The sequence below is a fragment of the Syngnathus leptorhynchus genome, chromosome 12 (assembly GCF_054491065.1).
Source record: "Syngnathus leptorhynchus isolate UIUO chromosome 12, UIUO_Slep, whole genome shotgun sequence".
NCBI classification, from domain to species: Eukaryota; Metazoa; Chordata; class Actinopteri; order Syngnathiformes; family Syngnathidae; genus Syngnathus; species Syngnathus leptorhynchus.
Window position 1 is genome coordinate 1209594 of NC_141206.1, and position 25575 is coordinate 1235168.

General features: G+C 44.4%; 1 protein-coding gene across 1 annotated transcript in view; it reads right to left on the reverse strand.

The window, feature by feature from the left end:
- Window positions 1–25244, reverse strand: part of slc12a2 (solute carrier family 12 member 2) — a 92867-nt gene extending 67623 nt beyond the window's left edge. Inside the window, exons 1-4 of the mRNA XM_085927027.1 lie at window positions 24195–25244; window positions 9808–9927; window positions 6207–6282; window positions 5053–5148 (exon numbers count right to left, since the gene is read on the reverse strand). Of these exons, the coding sequence (XP_085783153.1) occupies window positions 5053–5148; window positions 6207–6282; window positions 9808–9927; window positions 24195–24770 (868 nt within the window). The 5' untranslated portion in view covers window positions 24771–25244. The remainder of the gene's footprint in view (window positions 1–5052; window positions 5149–6206; window positions 6283–9807; window positions 9928–24194) is intronic.
- Between the last annotated feature and the right edge of the window lie 331 nt (window positions 25245–25575).

Sequence of the window (25575 nt, forward strand, 5' to 3'; positions counted from 1 at the left end):
CCCCGACTTGGGTTTTGTCCAGTTGAGCGAGTTCAGCCGCTTTCAGGTGAGGCTTGCCGCTCCGATCCGGAGGTCCGGGTCGCAAGGTAAGAGGATTCTTTCCTTCATGAACTAGGACCTCCGCACCGTGGTGGCGTTGCCCTGTCTGGCGCTAAGCCTTATTTTGCCGTGAGTTGAACGGGTTTGTGCGCATTAACTTGTTCTGGTAAAATAAAGCGTAAAGTGTGGGCAAGAGTTGTTCCTTTATTGGGGTATATGTAGGACGTCGTTTGTGTTGTTGTTTGGGATAAACCTTTGAGAAACGGGTTCCTCGGCAGTGTGTTTTTGCGGTCTCGAGATTTATTTAGAGATTTACGCCTTGTGGAACGGCGTTTGGGTTGTTTGGGATAAACTTTTGAGAAACGAGTTCCTCGGCGTTGCGGTTTAGCAATCTCGAGTGACCTTCGAGATTTACACCTTGTGGAACGGTGTTTGTGTTGTTGTTTGAGATAAACTTTTGAGAAACGAGTTCCTCGGCGTTGCGTTTTTGCGGTCTTGAGATTTATTTCGAGATTTACGCCTTGTGGAACAGTGTTTGTGTTGTTGTTTGGGATAAACTTTTGAGAAACGAGTTTCTCTGCGTTGCGGTTTAGCAATCTCGAGTGACCTTCGAGATAAACCTTTGAGAAACAGGATTCCTCATATGTGTGATCGTTTGGCCGCATCGGTTTCTCCCGCCAATTTTTGAACGTCTTTGTGTGATTGTTTGGCCGCAGCATTTTCTCCCGCCAATTGTTGAATGTGTTTGTGTGATCGTTTGGCCGCAGGATTTTCTCCCGCCAATTTTTGAATGTGTTGGTGTGAGCGCTGGGCCGCAGTGTTTTCTCCCGCCAATTTTTGAATGTGTTTGTGTGATCAAGATCTTGCCAATAAAGAACCAACTCTATACTCCACATCTTTGTTGTCCTGGCTCAACATTGGACATCCCGTACAACACGCAACAGCACCAAACGGCAGCTCAGAGTACCCACCCTTCTTAGAGTCGCTGGAGGAAGTGCTGGAGAGCGCTCCTTCTGGGGACTCCATCGTTCTACTGGGTGACTTCAATGCTCACATGGGCAATGACAGTGAGACCTGGAAGGGCGTGATTGGGAGAAACGCCCTCACCCCCCTCGATCTGAACCCAAGTGGTGTTCTATTGTTGGACTTCTGTTCTCGACACGGATTTTCTATAATGAACACCATGTTCAAATATAAGGGTGTCCATGTCTGCACTGGGCACCAAGTCACCCTAGGCCTCAGTTCGATGATCGACTTTGTAGTCGTGTCATCGGATTTACGGCCGCATGTTTTGTACACTCGGGTGAAAAGAGGGGCGGAGCAGTCAACTAATCACCAACTGGTAGTGGGTTGGCTCCGATGGTGGGGGAAGATGCCAGTCCGACCTGGCAGACCCAAACGCTCTGTGAGGGTCTGCTGGGATTGTCTGGCAGAATCCCTTGTCAGGAAGAGCTTCAACTCCCACTTCCGGCAGAGCTTTTCCCACGTCCCGGGGGAGGCGGAGGACACTGAGTCCGAGTGGACCATGTTCCGCACCTCCATTGTTGAGGCAGCCGACTGGAGCTATGGCCGTAAGGTCGTTGGTGCCGGTCGTGGTGGCAAGCCCTGAACCCGCTGGTGGACAATGGCGGTAAGATATGCCGTCAAGCTGAAGGAGTCCTATCGGTCCGTTTTGGCCTGCGGGACTCCGGAGGCAGCTGACAGGTACCGGATGGCCAAGCGGAACGCGGCTTCGGCGGTTGCTGAGGCAAAAACTCGGGCGTGGGAGGAGTTTGGCGAGGCCATGGAGAATGACTTCCGGACGGCTTCGAGGAAATTCTGGTCCACCATCCGGCGTCTCAGGAGGGGGAAGCAGTGCACGGTCAACACTGTTTACAATGGAGATGGTGTGCTGCTGACCTCGACTCGGGATGTCGTGAGTCGGTGGGGGGAATACTTCGAAGACCTCCTCAATTCCACCAACACGCCTTCCTTTGTGGAAGCAGGGCCTGGGGGCTCTGAGGCGGACTCTCCAATCTCGGAGGTCGAAGTCACTGAGGTAGTTAAAAAACTCCTTGGTGGCAAGGCCCCGGGGGTGGATGAGAGCCGCCCGGATTTCTTAAAGGCTCTGGATGTTGTGGGGCTGTCTTGGCTGACACGCCTCTACAGCATTGCGTGGACATCGGGGACGGTGCCTCTGGATTGGCAGACTGGGGTGGTGGTTCCCCTCTTTAAGAAGGGGGACCGGAGGGTGTGTTCCAATTACAGGGAAATCACACTCCTCAGCCTCCCTGGTAAGGTCTATTCAGGGGTGCTGAAGAGGAGGGTCCGTCAGGAGGTCGAACATCAGATTCAGGAGGAGCAGTGTGGCTTTCGTCCTGGCCATGGAACAGTGGACCTCGAGGGTGCATGGGAGTTCGCCCAACCAGTCCACATGTGTTTTGTGGACTTGGAGAAGGCGTGTCCCTCGGGAGGTTCTGTGGAGGGTGCTTCGGGAGTACGGGGTGCCGAGCCAACTGATAAGGGCGGTTCGGTCCCTGTATCACCAATGCATAAGTTTGGTTCGCATTTCCGGCAGTAAGTCGGATTCGTTCCCAGTGAGGGTTGGACTCTGCCAAGGCTGTCCTTTGTCACCGATTCTGTTCATAATTTTTGTGGACAGAATTTCTAGGCGCAGCCAAGGTGTTGGGGGGGTCCGGTTTGGGGACCTCAGCATCGCGTCTCTGCTTTTTGCAGATGACGTGGTGCTGTTGGCTTCTTCAGGCCGTGATCTATAGCTCTCACTGGAGCGGTTCGCGGTCGGGATGAGGGTCAGCACCTCCAAATCCGAGTCCATGGTCCTCGGTCGGAAAAGGGTTGATTGCCCTCTCCGGATCGGGGATGAGATCCTGCCCCAAGTGGAAGAGTTCAAGTATCTTGGGGTCCTGTTCACGATTGAGGGCAGGATGGAGCACGAGATCGACAGGCAGATCGGTGCAGCGTCGGCAGTTATGCGGACTCCATACCGTTCCATCGTGGTGAAGAGATAGCTGAGCCAAAAGGCAAACCTCTCAATTTACCGGTTGATCTACGCTCCTACCCTCACCTATGGTCATGAGCTATGGGTCGTGACCGAAAGAATGAGATCCCGGATACAAGCGGCTGAAATGACTTTCTTCTGCAGGGTGTCTGGGCTCTCCTTTAGAGATAAGGTGAGAAGCTCGGTCATCCAGGAGAGACTCAGAGTAGAACCGCTGCTCCTCCACGTTGAGAAGAGCCAGATGAGGTGGCTGGGGCATCTCATCAGGATGCCTCCTAGACGCTTCCCTGGGGAGGTGTTCCGGGCATGTCCCACCGGTAGGAGACCCTGGGGACGACCCAGGACGCGCTGGAAAGACTATGTCTCTCAGCTGTCCTGGGAACGTCTTGGGATCTCCCGGGATGAGCTGGATGAAGTGGCCGGGGAGAGGGTAATCTGGGAGTCCCTCCTAAAGCTGCTGCCCCCGCGACCCGACCCCGGATAAGCGGAAGATGGATGGATGTTTTTTACTGGTGCACAAAATTAGCCGTGCATGAACATCACCTTGCTCAAAAAACCAAACCCAACACAATGCATGAACTAACAACAAATTACATACCTGCAAATCAGTGTGACTTCTGCTGTTGCCTTTGTGAGACCGGTTCAGATATGCGTTATCACGAACTTATGAATCAGGTGTGTTCGGTCCTAGTGGAGTCTCTGCCGAACCCCTGAGACCAACTCACCGAACCCCTAGGGTTCGATCGAACGCAGGTTAAGAACCACTGCCTTAATCATAGAGTCTCAAAAGGCTTCATAAGCGCACAGTTGACATATTAACAACATCCCGTGATCTTAACCCCACAAGAGGTTAAAGACCCTATCTCATGGAGGACCGAAACTGCCAAGATTGATAAAAAAAAAAGTAAAAGTGAAAATAAAATCAACCATGAAAAAAATACAATGCCCTGATAGCGTGTTGTATACTGTCAAAAGTTTTTTTTTTTTTTTTTTTAGGAAAGGCATGTTTGTTTTGCATCTGAACGGGTCCTTTGTTACGTTAATTTAGGTCAGTCATGCTGTTGGGCAGCCAAAGGGGTCCATTTACCATCCATCACCAAGAATTCTCGACACACATCGAAGTCTGTTAACATTTTATTGAAAGAGAGGTAATACACAGATGGCACGGCGGCTCGGTGGTACACTGGTTAGCACGTCCGCCTCACAGTTACAAGGGTGCCGGTTCGATTCCACCTCCGACCCTCCCTGTGTGGAGTTGGGATGTTTTCCCCGAGCCCGCGTGGGTTTTCTCCGGGCACTCCGGTTTCCTCCCACATCCCAAAAACATGCTTGGTAGTTCGATTGAGCACTCCAAATTGCCCCTAGGTGTAAGTGCGAGTGCGGATGGTTGTTCGTCTCTGTGTGCCCTGCGATTGGCTGGCAACCGGTTTGTCCCCCGCCTGCTGCCCGATGACGGCTGGGATAGGCTCCAGCACACCCGCGACCCCCGTGGGGACAAAGCGGTTCAGAAAATGGATGGATGGATAATACACAGATGGCAATATCAGGTGGATTGAGCATGTCATTTGGATGCTATGTGGATTGGATAGAAGAGAGAATAAGGTAAATAAAATAAACTTGTTCGACTACTGTGTTCGGTCACGCTCTTTGACTTGTGAGTGACTGTGTGGATGAGATCCTTCCATGAACTTCCCCCTTTCCGAATCAAGAGCAATCCGAGGTGTTCGTAACATTGTTATAAAGCAGCCATAAAAATCAAACGGACGGACTTCTTATTATCAAACGGCTGTCAGTGTTTAGAGGGGAAAATGACCACATGTTTCAAACGTGCGAGTGGTATCGGTGCTTGATATTGATGACGTTGACTAAAGAACAGTACTGGTATTGGTCTGACAAAAAGTCGTGTTGAATGTCCCTAGGTGGCATCAAAACAATTTATTAAAATATTAGCTTTTCTAATAACTGAAAAATACCGTAGATACGGTTGAATGGAATTTAAAAAATACAACACATACCTCCTCGTACAAACCCATTGGTTGCAATTGCAGAAGTGGAGAGTCCAGTGATTGTTGTCACTACGCTGGCCATGGCAACAATTAAGCAAGATAGAGCTGCAAAGGACCGTGTTATCATTAGAATTGCTTCATCAAAGCTGCTCTAGAACCAAGAGATCTGTGTGAAAATTAAAATGTGGTTATTGAGACAAGCTACTTGGGTAAAACCTGCCACGTGTCACTGAGCAGGCCACTACGCTTCAACCGTTATTAAGCTTATGTCGCTTCGACTAATTCAACTAATATGCAGGAGATGATGCTTAAAATTCCAACTTGTAGTATATATACCCGTACACTTGAGAAGGTTTGACTGTCTTGTTCTGGAGGAGGCATGGGCCAATATTAGATATTGACGATACAATAACCATGACCAAAAATATTGTAGGAACACGATAAAATGACTGCTTTAAAAGCACCTACTCTACGTGTCACAAGTTTTCGACCTGCTTTAAATACAGAATCAACTTGTTTCCAGGTTTGACACGAGTAATTCCTTCATAGGTCGAGACCCAACCAACTGCATTCAAAGTTTCTTAGAGGAAGCATTTGTATCTGTACATGTGTGACTTGGATACCAACATGTTGGGAACCAGCCCCTTCTAACACAGAGATGAAATACTAGCACTGCATTTTAGTTTTCCAAGTACAGACGGACAAAATGATAGTATCGAGTCATTTTTGCCAGCTAAATATCACAGTATGGTGCAGCTACTTGGTGCAACACTAAGCTTAGTCATCTGAGAGAGGCTCAGAGTAGCTGCTGATGCTACTTGCCGTTGCTCAAAAGGAGCCAGATAAAAAGACATTTGATTGGATGCCTCCTCCTGAATTATTCCTGGATGACTCCTGGGCTTTGCTGAAGTGTTTCGGCCCTGGCATACCCCACAGAGAGGAGGCCCTAAATAATAGCTAGGAGACGCCGGTGCGACAATGTCTCAGCTCATCTGGAAACAGCTCGCCTGAAGGGCTGGACTAAGTGACTGGGGAAGCCCAGACTTCCCTGCTTAGACTGCTGTTGGCACAACCTGACCCCTGTGGTTGACCATCATAAAAGAAGCTAACACATTACCTCAAAAGGAAATTAACCCATCCATTCCATGTCAACGTGATCTCACCAATTCCAGCCTGACCCACAATCCAGGACATACGAATGAAGAGCATCACACCCCATATGTTCAACATACAGCGGACCTGGGGGGAGGGTGGGGGGGAGGACAAATAATTCAAAAGCATCAAAAAAGGCGCTCCTTCGGTTGTTGAGAAAATTAAAGGCTTTTAAGTGCGCCTTATGGTGCGGAAAATACAGTCCTCGAAATAGATGGATGCCTTAAATTGCACTTTTGTCATTGTTACTTAGAATAAAATGTGCAGGACACATCTGTTCACAACAGTAAAATGCATAAACGTACAGCCACAGTTCTACCGATTTGCACTGACAGTTTGACTGATGACATCTATAATGATGTCACAACATAAATTGTGACAACTGTGAATAGTTGGGGTCTTACAGTATCTCACAAAAGTGAGTATACCCCTCTTATTTCTGCAATGTTTTAATTGTATCTTGACATGGGACAACACTGAAGAAATAAATGACACTTTGATACAATGTTAAGTATTCACTGTAGAGCTTGGATAGCAAAGTAAATTTACTGTTCTTTCAAAGTAACTCAAAATACAACAATGAATGTGTAAAATGCTGTAAAAGTGAGTACACCCCAACTGAAAATCTCAAAATGAAGCCAAAATTGGGACCAATTAGGCATCTTTCCTCACTGTGTAATGCAATTAAATAATGTAATGAGGGGTTAGGTGTGATTGGGAATTAGTTGTATTAAATTATGTATTTTCACTCATACTGGTCACAGGAAGTTCAACATGGCATCTCATGGCAAAGAACTCTCTGAGGTTCTAAACAAAATAATTATTGCTCGACATAAAGATGGCCTAGACTATAAGAAGATTGCCAACCCCCTGAAACTTGAGCTGTATCATGGTGGCTAAGACCATACAGCGGTTTAAGAGGACAAGTTCCATTCAAAACAGGCCTCGCCATGGTTGACCAAAGAAGTTGAGGGCATGCGCTCAGCATCATATTCAGAGATTGGCTTTGGAAAACAGGCGTATGAGTGCTGCCAGCACTAATGTAGAGGTTGAAAGGGTGGAGGGTCAGTCTGTCAGTGCTCAGACCATACGCCGCACTGCATTCAATTGGTCTGCATGGCTGTCGTCCCAGGAAAAAGCCTCTTCTAAAAAAGATGGACAAGGAAGCTCGCAAAATGTTTGCTGAAGACAAGCAGACTACGGATATGGGTAAACATATTTGGTTCCGATGGTGTCCAGCGTGTGGCAGCAACCAGGTGAAGAGTACAAAGACAAGTGTGTCTTGCCTACAGTCAAGCATGGTGGTGGGAGCGTCATGGTCTGGGGCTGTATGAGTGCTGCTGGCACTGGGGAGCTACAGTTCATTGAGGGAACAATGAGTGCCAACATGTCCTGTGGAATACTGAAGCAGAGCATGATCCCTTTCCTCCGTAAACTCGGCCGTGGAGCAGTATTCCAACACGATAATGACCCCAAACACACCTCCAAGATGACCACTGCCTTCCTAAAGAAGCTGAGGGTGAAGGTGATGGACTGGCCAAGCATGTCCCCAGACCTAAACCCTATTGAACATTTGCGGGGCATCCTCAAACGGAAGGAATATCCAAAACTTATTTAGGAATCGGGAGGGAGGTTATAAGTTAAGGGGGAATCACAACTTCAAAATCTTAAACATAAGAACCTTAAAAACTTTCTGTATAACTATAACCGGGGTCAAACAATGGAACAATCTAAGCGAGGAACTCAAGCAAAGTCCAAATGTCCACCAGTTTAAAAGAATGTACAAAAATATGTTGTTTGGCGGGGACAAAGGCTAAAAGTGCCAAAGGGCTACATACAAGTAAAAATGAAACAGAAAAACAAGTGTGAAAGTGTGTCTACTTGTGTTCTGTTGTAGAATTACAGTATATGTTGAATCATTGGTTTAATGGATAAAGTGAGAAAGGGGTAGGAATCTAAATAGCTATGCTTCCTCCTACTCCTTTTCGAGCATTCTTTATTTATGTATGTATTTATGTATGTATTATTATTATTATTTATTTATTTATTTAATTCTTTTTTCTGATTGTTGGTTTATTTTTTGTTTGTTTGTTGTATGGACTTATATGGCACTTTAAAGTGTTATTTGTTTTGTTTATTTTTCTTTTTTGTTTTGAATGTTCGAAATAAAGATATCAATCAATCAATCAATCAATCAATCAATCAATCAATCAATGGTGGAGGAGCGCAAGGTCTCCAACATCCACCAGCTCCGTGATGTCATCATGGAAGAGTGGAAGAGGATTCCAGCGGTGACCTGTGAAGCTCTGGTGAACTCCATGCCTAAAAGGGTTACGGCGGTGGCCACACAAAATATTGACATTTGGGTTCAATTTTGAAATTTTCAGTTGGGGTGTACTCACTTTTGTTGCCAGCATTTTACACATTCATTTTTGTATTTTGAGTTATCGTAAATTTCGGACTATAAGCCGCTACTTTTTTCTAAAATTTTGAACCTTGCGGCTTATAGTCCAGTGCGGCGTAGATAGTTATTTCCGTGATATTTCTCATGACTAATACACTTATACACTCATAAAAAGGCTGTGAACTGTTGTGCTGTTAATAAAATGTTAATAAAGGTTATGCGTCCCTAAATAATCATCTCTTTCCTGACAATCATCTTTGTGTATATTCTCTTACAAATGGGAATTAAACATTAAAAACCTTACGCGATCATGCGGCGACTTTACATGTATCTTCCAATCGAACACTGAGGAGGAAGATTTTGCTGGTTTCAGTGGACAGGAGGAAGACAAAGACGGCTCTCAGTAACTTTGTTGACTGCTAAGTTTTTTGTTTTTTTTTATCCGCCTAGTTAGTGCTGTTACTTCCGTGTTTACAACAAAATGTTAATGTTATTAAAACCTTAGCCCAGCTAGTGCTGTTACTTTCGCGTTTACAATGAAATGTTAATGCTATTAAAACTTTAGCCCAGCTAGTGCTGTTACTTCCATGTTTACAATAAAATGTTAATGTGATTAAAACTTTAAAAAGGCTTTCTGTGTACTGTCTTTCTTTGTAAATAACTCGTGCACACGTGCGGCTTAGAGTCCGGTGCTTATTCTTTTATTTACTTATGTAAATAAGTTTAAAACCCCCCAAAAAATCACGAATTTTAGCTGGTGCGGCTTATAACCCGAAATTTACGGTACTTTGAAGTCACAATAGATTTACTTTGCTAACCAAACTCGACAGTGATAACTTAACATTGGATCAAAGTGTCATTTCTTCTGCGTTGTCCCATGACAAAATATAATTAAAACATTGCAGAAATGAGAGGGGTGGACTCACTTTTGTGAGATACTGTAATTTAAGGGCATATTCTTCACTAAAATGTTTGTCATGCCTCTATAAGAGGGCTCCAGATTGCCTAATGGTGGCATTTTGAAATATTATGTTATTGCGTCACTTTTGTCCCCCTAAAATTAATACTGGTGTAATTTTTTTCTTTGGCTTTTGACTGACTTTGTTTTTATTCTTCTATTAATGTATATTAATTTGTGGTTCAATTTGTTGATTAAAAACCCTCCGCTCCCCCTGCCTGATATGTATAAGATATGTAAGACAACAAACCAAAACTCCTTTAATCCAGCCAAACTTGACAACTCCTTTAGATTCAGCAGCTTCCTTTGCTGCAGCTTCCTCAGCTGGGGTCAGCTCATCACCATTGGCAAACCCATCTTCAAATGGTTCCTGAAGAAGAAGAAAAGAAACTAAGAAAAAGTGTGAGGGAGAGAAATTGAGAAGGAATTGTTACTTTGAGTGAGTAACGTAAAATTGGGTCCCTGAGACAACTTCTATGACCTCAAGATGAAACCCCTTTTATGCGCATTGCCAACTTTTTTATGCCACTCCCCTTTATTCCCATTGCAGTCAAAGATCCAAAGGTATTCCTTGCATCAAGGGATTGTTCACTGTTGCCATGCAGGTTGTGCAACCCTTGATGGTCACGATGGATGGAATAATTTTTTTTAAAATAATTTAAACGCACGCACACACACCCACACACACGCATACAAACAGACAGCACGCACGCACACGCTGGGTGTCTGTGTGTGCGTGTGCGTGCGTGCACATTCAGCATACATACAGTACATATTACATTAATACACGAGTGTGACTTAAGTGGGATGTCAGTTTTGCCAATTTTGGAAACGGGCAGTTTCATGTAGTTGTTGTATTTGGCTCATGATCACAGACATTCCAGAGACGAAACTAACTGTACACATGCAATAAAAAAATAATAATAATTTCAAAACATTGTCTATACAGTTAATATTTATTAATAATAATAAATTTACCAATATTCTTTTATGATGCCGGTTGAAATAAAAGTAGGGCAAGTATGTAAGTAGGCAAGTATCCCAACTCGCCTGGCCGTGCCTTCCATTCTTCTGGCGAACGTTCGGTCGCTGGACAACAAACTGGATTACGTTAGTCTGCTGAGATCCACGAACCAGGCAGTGAGTAACTGCCGTGTGCTCGTGTTCACTGAAACTTGGGTGAAGGTCAACATTCCGGACTCTGCTGTGCAACTGGGGCGGCTAGCGTGCTATCGGGCGGACCGGGCCATTGAAAAAGGAGGAAAATCGCATGGAGTCTGTGTCTACATCCACGACGAATGGTGCCGGGACTCTGTAGTTGTGTGCAGACAATGCTCGCCACTGGCGGAGTTTGTGATCATTAAGTGCCGTCCTTTTTACCTACCAAGGGAGTTTACTGCGATTCTGCTTGTCGCGGTCTACATCCCGCCTTCCAATGTTGGAGGTGACAGGATCACGGCCCTTAGTGAACTGTATCAGGCTGTCAGTGATGAGTAGACGGCGCACCCTGGCAGTTTCATCGTCTTCGCTGGTGATTTTAATCATGCTGACCTGAAGTCTGTCTTTCCAAAGCTTCACCAGCATGTTAATTTTCCAACTCGTGGTGACAGCTTCCTGGACCTGGTCTACACTGCACATAAAGGAGCTTTCAAGGCCACCCCCCTCCCCCACATCGGACTTTCTGACCATGTCACCGTTCTGCTTACGCCCGCGTACAGACAGAGAGTGAGAACTTCCAGGCCGGTTCGCAAACGAGTTAGAGTGTGGCCTGAGGGGGCCTCTGATGCTCTTCGAGACTGCTTTGGCACTACGGACTGGGAAATGTTTAAGCGGGCGGCCACTTCGGACAGACATTGAGGAGTGTGCTGACTGGAAGCCATGGCTGACAGGGGCTGTCCTCGGGCTGCTGAGGGCCAGAGACAAAGCCTACAGGGCTGGGGATGTAGCGGGCGTGAGATCAGCAAGGGCGAAGCTGTCCCGGGGCATCAAGGATGCGAAAAAGGCGTTCTCTTCCAAGATTACTGCCCACTTCAAGGACAGCAGGGATGCTCGGGGCCTGTGGCGAGGCATACAGACCATTACGGACTACAAGCCCGCGCCGCGGAGCTGTGAGGGCGACGTCCTTCTGGTCAACGAACTGAACCGCTTCTTTGCTCGCTTCGACGCTCAGAACAACACTTGCCCGCTGAAGACCCCTTCCCCTTCGGACGAGAAGCCCCTGTGCCTCTCTGCCGTTAGTGTGAGGAGGGCGGTTGCTGCTATCAACACCCATAAGGCGGCGGGCCCGGACAACATCCCGGGACGGGCGCTGAAGGACTGCGCTGAGGGGCTGATGGATGTCTTCACGGACATCTTTAACATTTCCCTGCAGCAGGCCATCGTCCCGTCATGCTTCAAGGCTGCCAACATTATACCTGTGCCGAAAAATCCTGCTCCTTCCTGCTTCAATGACTACCGCCCTGTGGCACTGACCCTCATCGTCATGAAGTGCTTTGAGCGGCTTGTCTTGGCGCACGTCAGATCTGTTCTTCCCCCCACCGTTGACCCCTTAAAGTTTGCCTTCCGACCCAATCGGTCCTCTGAGGATGCCATCTGCTCTGCCCTCACCCACCTGGAGAACAGGGACTTGTATGTGAGATTGCTGTTTGTGGATTTCAGTTCTGCATTCAACACCATTGTTCCACAGCGTCTCATTTGCAAGCTCGACAAGCTGGGCCTCGGTACCTCCCTTTGCAACTGGCTACTGGACTTCCTCTGTCAGAGGCCTCAAGTAGTCCGTGTGGGCGACAATGTCTCCGGCAGCATCACGCTGAGCATGGGGGCCCCTCAAGGCTGCGTGCTCAGTCCGCTGCTCTTCACCCTGTTGACGCATGACTGCACTGCGACCTACAGCAGCAACCGCGTGCTGAAATATGCCGACGACACGACTGTGGTGGGTCTGATCACCGGTGGCGACGAGACTCACTACAGATCGGAGGTCAACCTTTTGGCCGCATGGTGCAGGGACAACGACCTTCTGCTGAACGTCAACAAGACCAAGGAGATTATCATTGACTTCCGGAAGGGTCACACCCAGCACCTGCCGCTGACCGTCGACGGTGCTGTGGTGGAGAGAGTGAGAAGCACCAGATTCCTGGGGGTGCATATCAGTGAGGACCGCTCCTGGACCACCAACGCTGCATCGCTGGCGAAGAAAGCTCACCGCCGCCTGTACTTTCTGCGGAAACTCAGGCGAGGGAGTGCTCCTCCCGCCATCATGACTACATTCTACCATGGCACTGTTGAGAGCGTCTCTTCAGTTGTATCGCTGTGTGGGGTGGTGGCAGCGCATAGTGAACACTGCAAGTAAGTACGCCTCCCGTCTCACCCGCAAGGCGGCCGCGATTGTGTGTGATGTGAGTCACCCCGCTCACTCTTTGTTTGAACTTCTGCCCTCTGGGAAGAGGTACAGATGCCTGCGATCCCGCACCATCAGACTCAGAAACAGCTTCATACTCCAAGCTGTCCGGATGCTGAATTCCCTCCCCCCTCCACCGCATGACGTCCTGTTCTTTTGCGCTATGATCTGGCTGTCTGCTATTAGCACGTTTGCTCCATTTTGCTGCTCTTATTTGTCTATTTATTTATTTATTTATTGTTTAGTTGGGTTATTTGCTTATTACTTATTCGTTGCTCTTGTCTGTTTGTTTGTACTCTTTGATTGTGAGTGTTGTGTACTGTGTCTAGTCACAGTGGGACGGTGGGAAACGTAATTTTTATCTTTTTGTGTGCCTTAACGTGAAGAAATTGACAATAAAGCGGACTTTGACTTTGACTAATATGATAGTTATTTGAAATATACATGGGTCTGTGGAATAATTAGAAATGCAATTTACGAGTCCGATGTCAGCGGCGTGGCGCATATGCGGCATTGTTTACATAAAGGACGATCAATGGATTTAATGAATCGGAGTGACACAGATGGTTTGATAAACGTGTTATTTATGTAATACATACAGTAATTTTCGGACTATAAGTCGTGGTTTTTTTCATAGTTTGGGTGGGGGGGCGACTTATACTCAGGAGCGACTTATATGTAGGGTTTTTTTCAAAAAAATTTACTTGATCATTAACACTAGCACAGTTGATCACCTCACATATTTTTTTTAATACACTGAAAAAACGAATAAAGCAATTCACACTTTAAAGCACAATATTCAAGTTCATGAAACAAATAAACAAAACAAAAAAAACAACTGAAAAAGAAATATAGTTATTTTCAAACTAAACTGAACGAGGGTGATTTAAATTTCACCATTGGCCGTGACGCAACAACTGGGAGGGGAAAGCGCTGTTTTTTTGAGTTTTTAAAAAGCACAGGTCTGGTGAAGAGAATTTAGTGTGGTGATATAAAAAATAAAAAAACAGTAGGGACAGCAATGCAATTAAGGATGCAAGCTCTGCTTGTGATGGACAGCATGCGAGCACACATCACACCAGACATGCAAATCACGAGTTCGACGGCGCGCGTACGCGGCATTGTTTACACGATCGATGATCGATGTATTTTATGATTTGGAGTGACAGATGGTTTTGTAATATTGTTGCTATATGATAGTTATTTGAAATATACTTTATATATCGTTATATGGGTCTGTGGAATAATTAGACATGCAAATCACGAGTCCGACGGCGCGCGTACGTGGCATTGTTTACACGATCAATGATCGATGGATTTTATGATTTGGAGTGACAGATGGTTAGATAATATTGTTGCTAAATGATAGTTATTTGAAATATACTTTGTATATTGTTATATGGGTCTGTGGAATAATTAGACATGCAAATCACGAGTCCGACGGCGCGCGTACGCGGCAATGTTTACACAATCGATGATCGATGTATTTTATGATCTGGAGTGACAGATGGTTAGGTAATATTGTTGCTATATGATAGTTATTTGAAATATACTTTATATATCGTTATATGGGTCTGTGGAATAATTAGACATGCAAATCACGAGTCCGACGGCGCGCGTACGCGGCATTGTTTACACGATCGATGATCGATGTATTTTATGATTTGGAGTGACATCGATGGTTTGATAAACGTGTTATTAATGTAATAATCATTTGAATAACTCTGAATGTTACGTTAGGCCCGTTCTCAGCCTCTCGTTTGTGTATGTCACGTTATCATACCGTATCGTTTAGCCTGTTGTTGCTGGTTCGTGACTGTTTTTGGTGTTGGATTTTGACATTTGCCCCAAAAGTGCGACTTATACTCCGGAGCGACTTATATATGGGTTTTTTTCACGTTATTGTGCATTTTATGGTTGGTGCGACTTATACTCCGGAGCGACTAATAGTCCGAAAATTACGGTACTTGAATAACTCTGAATTTTACGTCAGGCCCGTTCTCAGCTCCTCGTTTGTGTATATGTCACGTTAGCATATTGTGTCGTTTAGCCTGTTGTTGCTGGTTCATGTCTGTTCTTGGTGTTGGATTTTGCCAAATAAATTTGCCCCAAAAGTGCGACTTATACTCCGGTGCGACTTATATATGTTTTTTTTCACTTTATTGTGCATTTTATGGCTCAGTGGTAGAGTGCCTGTCTCCCAACATGAAGGTTGTGGGTTCAGTCTTCGCCCCTCAATTTTACTTGAGCACTAATCTGGAGCCACACCTCCCACTGGTGGAATGTTTATTTTGTTATATACCAGTTGTACAATGACGATAAAGGCATTCTTCGTCTTCTATATACAGTATTTCAGGGTCAATTTGATGTAATGGCAGCTGTCTGTTTATTTTAGCCAGCTCAATTTCCTGTTGTCGTCATGGAAAATTGTACGACATCCTTTATATATACAGTATTTGCAAGCCTCTACATGTCTATCCACTTGCCAGTGCACGTTTTACTAATTTAGAAGGATTCTTTTATTGTCACACTTTGTAAAGCTACTTCACAAAAAATTGAAAAAAAACAGGTTACAGCCTAAATGGTTTAAAATGGAATAATAGAGAATAGCAATCACAATATGACACTGCAGTCCAAGAAATGACACCTAATACAATTTAAAGCGGTCGTAAAATATTAATAGAAGATGGCAATAATCCTTAGAAATTATAATTGACCTGTGTTCAGACAGCATTCACATTTTTCTCTTTGAAGTTGTGTCTCATCACCTCTTGCACCATTGACAGAGTCACTTTGTAATTCAGGACAGCTCAAAAACAAAAATCTTATTGTCAGGACCGGTGCATGTCATTTTGGCCAAGTCAGCAAGCCTCTCATAGAGTTTCAGTGATAGAAACAATGAACAGGGTGGACAGTCACAGGAGATTTCTGCCAAACAATGTGGAGATGAGATTGTGGACATTTGATCATTACTCTTTGTCTCTGTGGGCTTAAGTAGCCTGCAATAAGTAAATATTTACACAATCTGTTTATTTATCCATCCATTTTCTGAACCGCTTAGTCCCCACGGGGGTCGCGGGCGTGCTGGAGCCTATCCCAGCCGTCATCGGGCAGTAGGCGGGGGACACCCTGAACTGGTTGCCAACCAATCGCAGGGCACACAGAGACGAACAACCATTCGCACTCGCACTCACACCTAGGGACAATTTGGAGTGCTCAATCGCCCTATCAAGCATGTTTTAGGGATGTGGGAGGAAACCGGAGTGCCCGGAGAAAACCCACGCGGACACGGGGAGAACATGCAAACTCCACACAGGGAGGGCTGGAGGTGGAATCGAACCCGCACCCTCCTAACTGTTAGGCGGACATGCTAACCACTGCCCCACCGAGCCGCCCCTGTTTATTTAAAAGAAGTAAAAAAAGTAGATTTTTCTGCTGGGATTTTTTTACATTCCATCCTGTTTTATCGGTCCAATTTCTAATGGCTGCACATTCAGTCTTGATCTCCTAATGATCTCCTCTTAGCTATGGATTCAAATACTTCATCGGTATTGTTACTACTCGATCTTAGTGCTGCCTTCGACACTGTTGACTTCAATATTCTATTAGAGCGTCTTAAAGGTTGTGTTGGTATTTCGGGGTCAGCACTAGGCTGGTTTCATTCGTATCTATCAGACAGGACGCACCGAGTGGTCCATGGCAATGCGTCCTCTGAGCTCTATAAAGTTACGTGTGGTGTCCCACAGGGATCGGTACTAGGACCAATTCTATGTAATATTTATATGACTCCGCTTGGGGACATAATACGTAAATATAATATTAGTTTTCAATGTTACGCGGATGACACCCAATTATATATGCCATTATCAATGACAGATCCGCGGGACTGTTGTAATCTTGAGGCATGCCTTGCGGAGATCAAGCAATGGATGTCTCTCAACTTCCTTCGTCTGAACCCAGATAAAACTGAGGTGTTGATAATTGGTCCAGCTCGTTATCAACATTTATTTAAGGAAACTGCTATAACTCTAGATAACCGTACTATCACTCAGAGTGATACTGTAACTAATCTCGGGGTAATATTTGACCAAACGCTCTCCTTTCAAAAGCACATTAAGAATATAACCAGAATAGCATTTTTTTCACCTTCGTAATATTGCTAAGATTCGCCCAATCCTCTCGACCGGTGATGCGGAAATTATTATACATGCATTTATCACGTCGCGCCTGGACTACTGTAATGCATTATTCTCTGGTCTTTCCAAGTCCAGCATCAAAAGTCTACAGTGCTGCTGCAAGGCTGCTCTCATGGACAAGAAAATTTGATCACATTACCCCAATATTAGCCAATTTACACTGGCTCCCGGTCCATTTAAGATGTGACTTTAAGGTTCTTCTATTAACCTATAAATCATTGCATGGCTTAGTGCCTTCATATCTCGTCGACTTAGTTGTTCCTTATGTTCCGTCTCGTAACCTTCATTCGCAAAACGCTAGTCTTTTAGTGACACCGAGGGCCAAGAAAATGTCTGCAGGGGCTAGAGCATTTTCTATTCGGGCTCCAGAGCTCTGGAATGCCCTACCAATGGATATTAGAACTGCTACCTCAGTAGAAACATTTAAGTCACGTTTAAAGACGTATTTCTATGATATGGCCTTTAATTAACCTGTAGTAGCCGATTCGGCTGGAGTTTGTTTTTGCTCCCTCTCCCCGACCCCTGGTTAGGTGACATCCAAGCTGACGGCGGCTATCTAGATTCTCGTGGACCAATTCGGCATGAGGGAACTGCAGCGGAATACCCTCCTAGAGGACACTGCCAGGACAATCGAAGGCACCTCCGACAGCTCTTCGCTTTGGCCTGGACATTCACTTTTTGACTTCCATATTATGTATTTTATGTGCCCTCTTTGCATCCATTGCAGCCTGGTGATCCTGAAAGGGGGATCCTTCCATCTGTGGTCCCTTCTCAAGGTTTCTCATTTTTCCCCTGGTAGGGGATTTTGAGTTTTTCCCTTGCCCTTTTGGGAGCCCAAGATCAGGGGATGCTTTGAGAATAATTGTCAATTGATTGTCTATGTGAAGCCCTTTCAGACTGCTTGTGATTTTGAATAGAGAAGATGAGGATTTTGATGGATTCGCATATTAATATCGATTAACAATGTGAGTACAATACAGTACAAGATTATAGAATAAAGTACAACCGAATTTACTGTCTTGGTCTCGTGACGTTTTTTTGTTTACCGTAAGTCATGGCATGCATGCGCCCGATAATGCGGTGCGTCCTATGTGTGGATTAAATACAGAAAAGTCCCCGGAATTGAGTCTGCGCCTTTTAACCCGAAGCGTTTTATGGTGTGGAAAATACGGTATACAGTGCCCTTTTTCTGTCAACACAAAATGAGAAAATGTTGAAATGGAGTAAGTTCCTTAAATTGTTTTACAGCATCGGGTTTCAGAGCTTCTCTCCTCTTATACAACTGAACACAATCCTCTTCTCAGCAAAGCTGAATTGCTGTAATGACATGTTTTTCCATCACATGGTGTGCAGCTCAGAAGAAAATGCTTCCAGCTTTACCGACATGAACAGAGGGCTTATGGGATTTCACGCCAATAGTTTACTGTTTATTTTTTTTTGCCCTAGGCCTGAAATGTGCGTGGGTGTGTGTACGTGTGTTTGTGCACGCGTGTATGAGTCCCTCAGCAGCACTGACTGACAGGGTGGGGTGTGGGGGAACACTTTATGTAAATAAACAAGCACAGGTTTTCCTTTCAAATCAGAAACATACTTTAGTAAATCGCCCTACTAACCATCAAAGTGAAGTCTAACTGTAGTCTTGAAACAAATCTGAATAAGGAAAAACATTGCAATAAAATAATGCAAACTAATACCCCTATTGCTATTGGGACTTGTCTTGGTTTCTGTCTGTGTGCTCACCCCTCCCCTCTTGTGTGCCCATGATTGGTTTGATTGTTCTCACCTGCCTCTTGTTACCTGTCGTGTATATAAGTCCTGTCTGCCCCTCACTCACCGTCGGATCATTTTTGTTGTCTGTTGTTTTGATGTGGTGTCGTCTTAATGTCCTTTTGGTTCCTGTCGTTTTCAAGTATGTTTTGGTTAGGAAGTCATGTTACATTTGTTAAGTCATGTCAGGTTATCGAGTCTGTATTTTGAGTTCCGCCAATAAACCCTGGTCCAAGCTCCACTTGGTCGCCCTGCTCCATTCCGCTTCCACCCGTGACACATCTGATACAACTACTGCAGCACCTGGAGGGATATATTATACTTTTCTACACTCCTGGATACTCCAGATACACAAGAAAATGATTTCAAAAGCAAAATAATTTTCCATGATACATGTCCTTTAAGGCGGCTCGGTGGCACACTGGTTAGCACGTCCGCCTCACAGTTACAAGGGTGCTGGTTCGATTCCACCTACGACCCTGTGTGGAGTTTGGATGTTCTCCCCGAGCCCGCATGGGTTTCCTCTGTGCACTCCGGTTTCCTCCCACATCCCAAGAACATACTTGACAGGCCAATTGAGCACTCTAAATTGCCCCTAGGTGTGAGTGCGAGTGTGGAGGGTTGTTCGTCTCTGTGTGCCCTGCGATTGGCTGTCAATCGGTTCCGATGACCACTGGGATAGGCTCCAGCACAACCGTGACCTCCGTAGGGACAAAGCGGTATAGAAAATGGATGGATGGACGTGTCCTTTAAGACATTTTGAAGCCAATGAAGACTTTTCTAAGATTCAGGGATTCAATGCCTTTTAAAACTCTTTAAGAAAGTCACAGAAAACCTGGACTTACTTACTTACTTATTCTTATTTGGTAGGTAGGTAGGTAGGTAGGTAGGTAGGTAGGTAAGAAAAATAAAATATATTTTTTTTATTCCCAAATTCAAAATAAGTGTGTGATTCTTAATCACTGTGCACTGCCCATACAATAATTGTGGTGAAATGTTCAAGTCCGTGAACTTTGTGAGGATAAGGGGTCTGGAATATGCAAATCAATTAATCTAGGTTTGTCGTTCCCTTTCAAGATTGTCTATCTCTTGTCTGCCATCAAGTTAGTGAAACTATATTGTCATAAACTCTAAACTAAACTAACAAGCAGGAAATATGATATGCTGACATCTGGCTAAACGTGGCATGTAAATATTTAAATATTACTTTCAAATGCTGCATTCTGACTTTAGAAATTAGTCTTGCTATGTTAATGTACTCTGGTAAAAGCGGCGCACGGAGTGTTGGTGTTTTTTGATACATCAGTCATGAATTGCACATAAGAATTTTGTAGATGAACCACATTCACTCAATAGCAGGGGGGTATAAAAGTACTCTGACAGTCTTTATGAAACTGTGCTGTGCGACTACAGCTGTAAGGCAATCAGGCATGGCAAACACTTTGACAATAGGACTCTCTCAAGCCAAAAGTCAAATCCCCTGGCGAACTTCACTTCCTGTTAGTGTGTGACCTTTGTAGAAGCAAACAAAGAGCAGTGAGAGCATGCGTTCTTCCCATATAAAATACTCAAAGGATATAATGTACATGGTGCCCTGTAAATGCATCCATGTAAAATGAAGTACGAAATCCCGCAGTCCATTAGGGGTAATGGTCGCGAGCAGAGCGAACCGAACTGTTCAATATTTTGCTGTGTACCGTTGCACTCCTCTTGATTAAAAACCCTGACTGTGTGTGTCATTTTGCATGCTATAGACAGAGGCTATAGCATGCTGTTACCTTCGCGTCACAATTAAAGGCATCCAAGAGGAAATTTTGAGCACAAAAACAGGTTTAATTTGTTTCATTTAATTAAAATCTTTATCCAATTGGTTTTTAGTTTTATTTTCATTATATTTAATTGTTTTCCAATTTGAAACAGGCAAAAAAATCAATAATTATTGAGATACTGGTATGAAATACTATGTACGTAGTAATTCTCCGAGCCCGACGAAGCACATTTTGATTTATTTGAGTTCATTTGACTTTCTCATAGTTGTGTTGCCCTCTTAATTAAGGTTGAACATTTTAATTCCATATAAAATCACCTAAATTCAGCCTTTTTTCTCTGGGTCCTGAAAAACAAAAATTCTATACGGACGGACGCACACGCACGAATGCACAGACACACACAAACACACACACACATCCCTCGCTACTTTAGGCATTACCTTTCGTGAATGCGGTGCTGCGCAGGTTTATAAGTGACGGGAGAATGGCGTTTAAATACACGCTGATCGCGAGGGGCGTGCCTCTGAGCACTCTGCGTCACTGTGTACAAGTTCGGGAAGCATGACAGCCAGCTTGTCACGAACGAGGCAGGAAAGTCATGTGCAACACGGACTGTTTATTTAGGGAATGTGAAGCCCTTCATGAAGCCCACAAAAAAACATTCCATTATCATTTTAGTTCTGGATTGTTTATAAGTCAGAATAATGCTGTAGCTTGTCCGCAAAATGATGTGCCACAAACTTCACAACCATGCTGGTTGAGTTCACCAGCATCCATCCATTTTCAACACCACCCATCCTGCTCAGGGTTGCGGGGGGTTCTGGAGCCTACCCCAGCTGACATCTGGCGAAAGGCAGACTACACCCTGAACTGGTCGCCAGCCAGTCACAGGTCACATGTAGAGACGAACAACCCATCGCACTCACATGCACACCACCACTAAGCGGGAATCAATCCCTCGCTGCCTGCACACAAGTCAAACGTGTGTACCCCTACACTATGAGCGACAGGCTCACCATCACTAACACAAAATTAAATACATTTTGATTTTCCTTCAATGAAATGTAGCCACCCAGCCGTTGATCACTCAAACAGTAGCGACCTATTGATTACTGTGAGCAGCCATCAACTGACACAGTGGAATTTCCATTCCAGATTTTAAGTCACAGAGACATGACATATGTCAGTGTAATAGAAACACCAACAGCGACCTTGCCATAACCTCTACAATGGAAATAAAAACCATGTTTGAGATCCAAAACGGCTGCCCAATGAGTGTTACTTTTCAGTAATATGGCATATTTGCTGCTGACTGTACTGGTAATTTTGAGCTGATGAAAACATCAAATCAGGCCTACACTACTCCTACGCTATACACGTTTTTAAGAGTTAATACAAATTCTGACTAAAAATACAATAGGGGCTCTATTTCTGCAGGTTAACCTTGAATAAATATGACCGCAGCCTTTCATCACAGGCTACTTGATGTGTCAGATATGGTATTACTGATTATTAACTGCTTCAGAGAGTCTCCCTTGAGTTTTCATTCTTGTAGCTCCTTGACTGTTTAAGTCTTTAAAGGTATACTCATTGCTGCAAGTCAAAGTTTTCTCCTGAACTATAAATTCATAGTCAACATACACAGGAGTAATGGATACACACACACACACAAACACACACCGTAATTTTCGGACTACAAGTCGCGTTTTTTTCCCCAAAGTTTGGGTGGAGGGGCGACTTATACTCCGGAGCGACTTATAGTCGGAAAATTACGGTAGTTTAACGAGCCTACAACTACTGAGCTGTAACGATAAAAACATATACAAGTTGCGACACGAAATAAAATATATCAAATAACTATGACATAAAGAAGTTTTTCAAACCTTGTGTCACTCCAAATCATTAAATCCTTCAAATGTAGGGCCCTTCGTCATCCCGTGATCGAATCCTTTCTTCTTTATGTAAACAACCGCCGCGCGGCATGGGAGACGTCACTTGCAGTTCAAATGACAGTAATCCCTTGCTACATCGCGGTTCGTTTCTCTCGGTTTCACTACATCGTGGATTTTTGAATTTTGAAAATTTTTGAAAAAAAATCACATACAAATCGCTCCAGAGTATAAATCGCCCCCCCCCCCCCCCCCCCATCCAAACTATGACAAAAAACGCGATTTATAATCCGAAAATTACGGTATACACGCGCACACACACACACACACACACACACACACACACACACACACACACACACACACACACACACACACACACACACACACACACACACACACACACACACACACACACACACACACACACACACACACACACACACACACACACACACACACACACACACACACACACACTAGGCTCAGTGGCCTAGTGGTAGAGTGTCCGCTCTGAGACTGAAAGGTTGTGGGTTCAAGCCCCGGCCGGGTCATACCAAAGACTATAAAAATGGGACCCATTGCCTCCCTGCTTGGCACCCAGCATTAAGGGTTGGAATTGGGGGGTTAGATCACCAAATGATTCCCGAGCGCGGCACTGCTGCTGCTCACTGCTCCCCTCTCCCCCAGGGGATGGATTAAAATCACACGGGGATGGGCTAAATGCAGAGGACAAATTTCACTACGCCCAAATGTGTGTGTGACGATCATTGGGACACATATACATACATATACATATATATATATATATATATATATATATACATCTACATATATATATATATATATACATACACATATATATATATATATATATATATATATATATATATATATATATATATATATATATACATCTACATATATATATATATATATATATATATATATATATATATATATATACATCTACATATATATATATATATATATATATATATATATATATATATATATATACATATACACATATATATATATATATATATTTATTTATTTATTTATTTTTTTTAATTCTTATGGAATTGTATGCTTTTATCTGAATTTCACCATCAGCGCCATCCAAGCATCAATCATTGTCGGGCAATCACAATTAATATGCTATGAACACAGCAACATTTTACCAAACAATGTAATTCTTTCCATTACATGATAAAAAATTATTTCCATTCTGTCCATATTTAAAATCCCCAAATTAGTATCATTTTTTCGATATTGCTATCAACATTAATACTGTCCGTTTTTCCAATATTGTAATTATGTGCAAGTTAGAAGTTATAACAATTAACTAAGAATACAGTGAGCCCACTTCTTTTTCCACATAAAATGTATCTCTTTCTCTACATAATAATGTATTTTAAGATTTCTTGAGGTACGTGTTAAATATCACATTAATGTAGACATTCTTCTCTTTTAACATTAAAATGGTCAACTATCATATCACGCATCCAGAAGTACAGCATATTGGTTAAAACTCAAAAGGGCGATTCGGATTGCAGACGCTGGGCGTCGTGTTAATTGTTGCGTTCTGTAATCAGAAAGCCCATGTGCTGTCTTACCTTGTCCAGTTCGTCATGCAACTCTGACAGGGTGGGTCTGATAAGCTTCTCCCCCAACGGTGCGGCTGTATGGCGGTAGAAATCGATGTTGGGCACGGCATCAATGGTGTTATGGCCAAAGGTCCTCAGGTAATAGGTGTTCGTGTGGGTGTCATAGTGATAGTGATGCTGGCCGCCGCCAGTGGATGAATGTAAACTAGTCTCGCTCATCACAGTGTCCCCATTCTGCATCCCGTCGACAGGCGCTGCCTCTGGAGAAACCGGAATCCCAGCCCCGCTTGGATCTATAAAGTTCACCACCCGAAAGCGTCCTTTAGCTTCCTCGCCGCTTGTCCCCGGGTATTCGGGAGGAGCATCAACAGTAGCCTTATCGCCGGATGGGACAGTGTTGGAAGCTTCGGAACTCGGCGAGTCATCTACGGCTGCCGCAGCAGCCTCGGCCACAAGATCCACTTGGAAACGACTCTGACTAGGCGTCGGACCAGGCGGATTCTGCCCTGCGTCAGGGGCTAAAAAATCATTCTCCGCCGGGGCGTTCTCTCCTAGAGCGGGAGCTGTGGTTGATGGCGCCGACATGGCACACTCAACGCAAACTAACGGGAAAACCGTAGATGAGAAAGCACGTTAGGCCCGCAAACCAATCGAGAGCAAGTTGGTCAACGACAAGCAGAAATGTGCCGTTCTCTGAACTCTTGAGCGAAACGCGCTTGGAAAGCCGTACGGACCGCGGGAACAACAGACAATTCCACGTTTGTGCGAAACAAGATGGAAACTTTTAAGCCACCTACTGACTTGTTCTTCCGCAACCGTAAATATCAAAAGGCTGTAATTTTCCTTGTTTCCCTCCAAACTTCAGTCCGTCGAGCTAGCGTCTTCTTGTAGTTCAGGGCAGGATGCTGTTGCCGACCTTGCCGCAACTCCTCTTAGCTTCCTAGCGGCTCCCTTGCCAGTAATATACACACTGCGGACGGTCGGCATCACTGAAGGAAGGGTGGGCTGCTGTGACGCATGACCTCGCGAGATGTGAATGTTTCAGGTCTCGTTTTACAGGGCCGCAAGGGTGGGGTACTACGTGAGCGCCACAATGGAAACAGACACGTTTTTATTTATTTCTATGAATGACGCATTAGTATGACCCATAAAAAATGCATTCTTGATTTTACTGTTTATTTAGTTTCTATTTTGTATAGTTAAGTGTTTTCCTGGAGAAAAATATTAGAAAAAAGCGTCAGGACAATTGCAGTGCAATGTTTTACTTTTTTTTTCTTTGTGTTTAAATAGATGGGGGAATTAGAAGTGCTGCCAAACAATGAAAGCAGAAACTGAATTAGTTAAAAGACAGACATGGTTCATTTGAGTAAAATGGAACTGCTATTGAGTG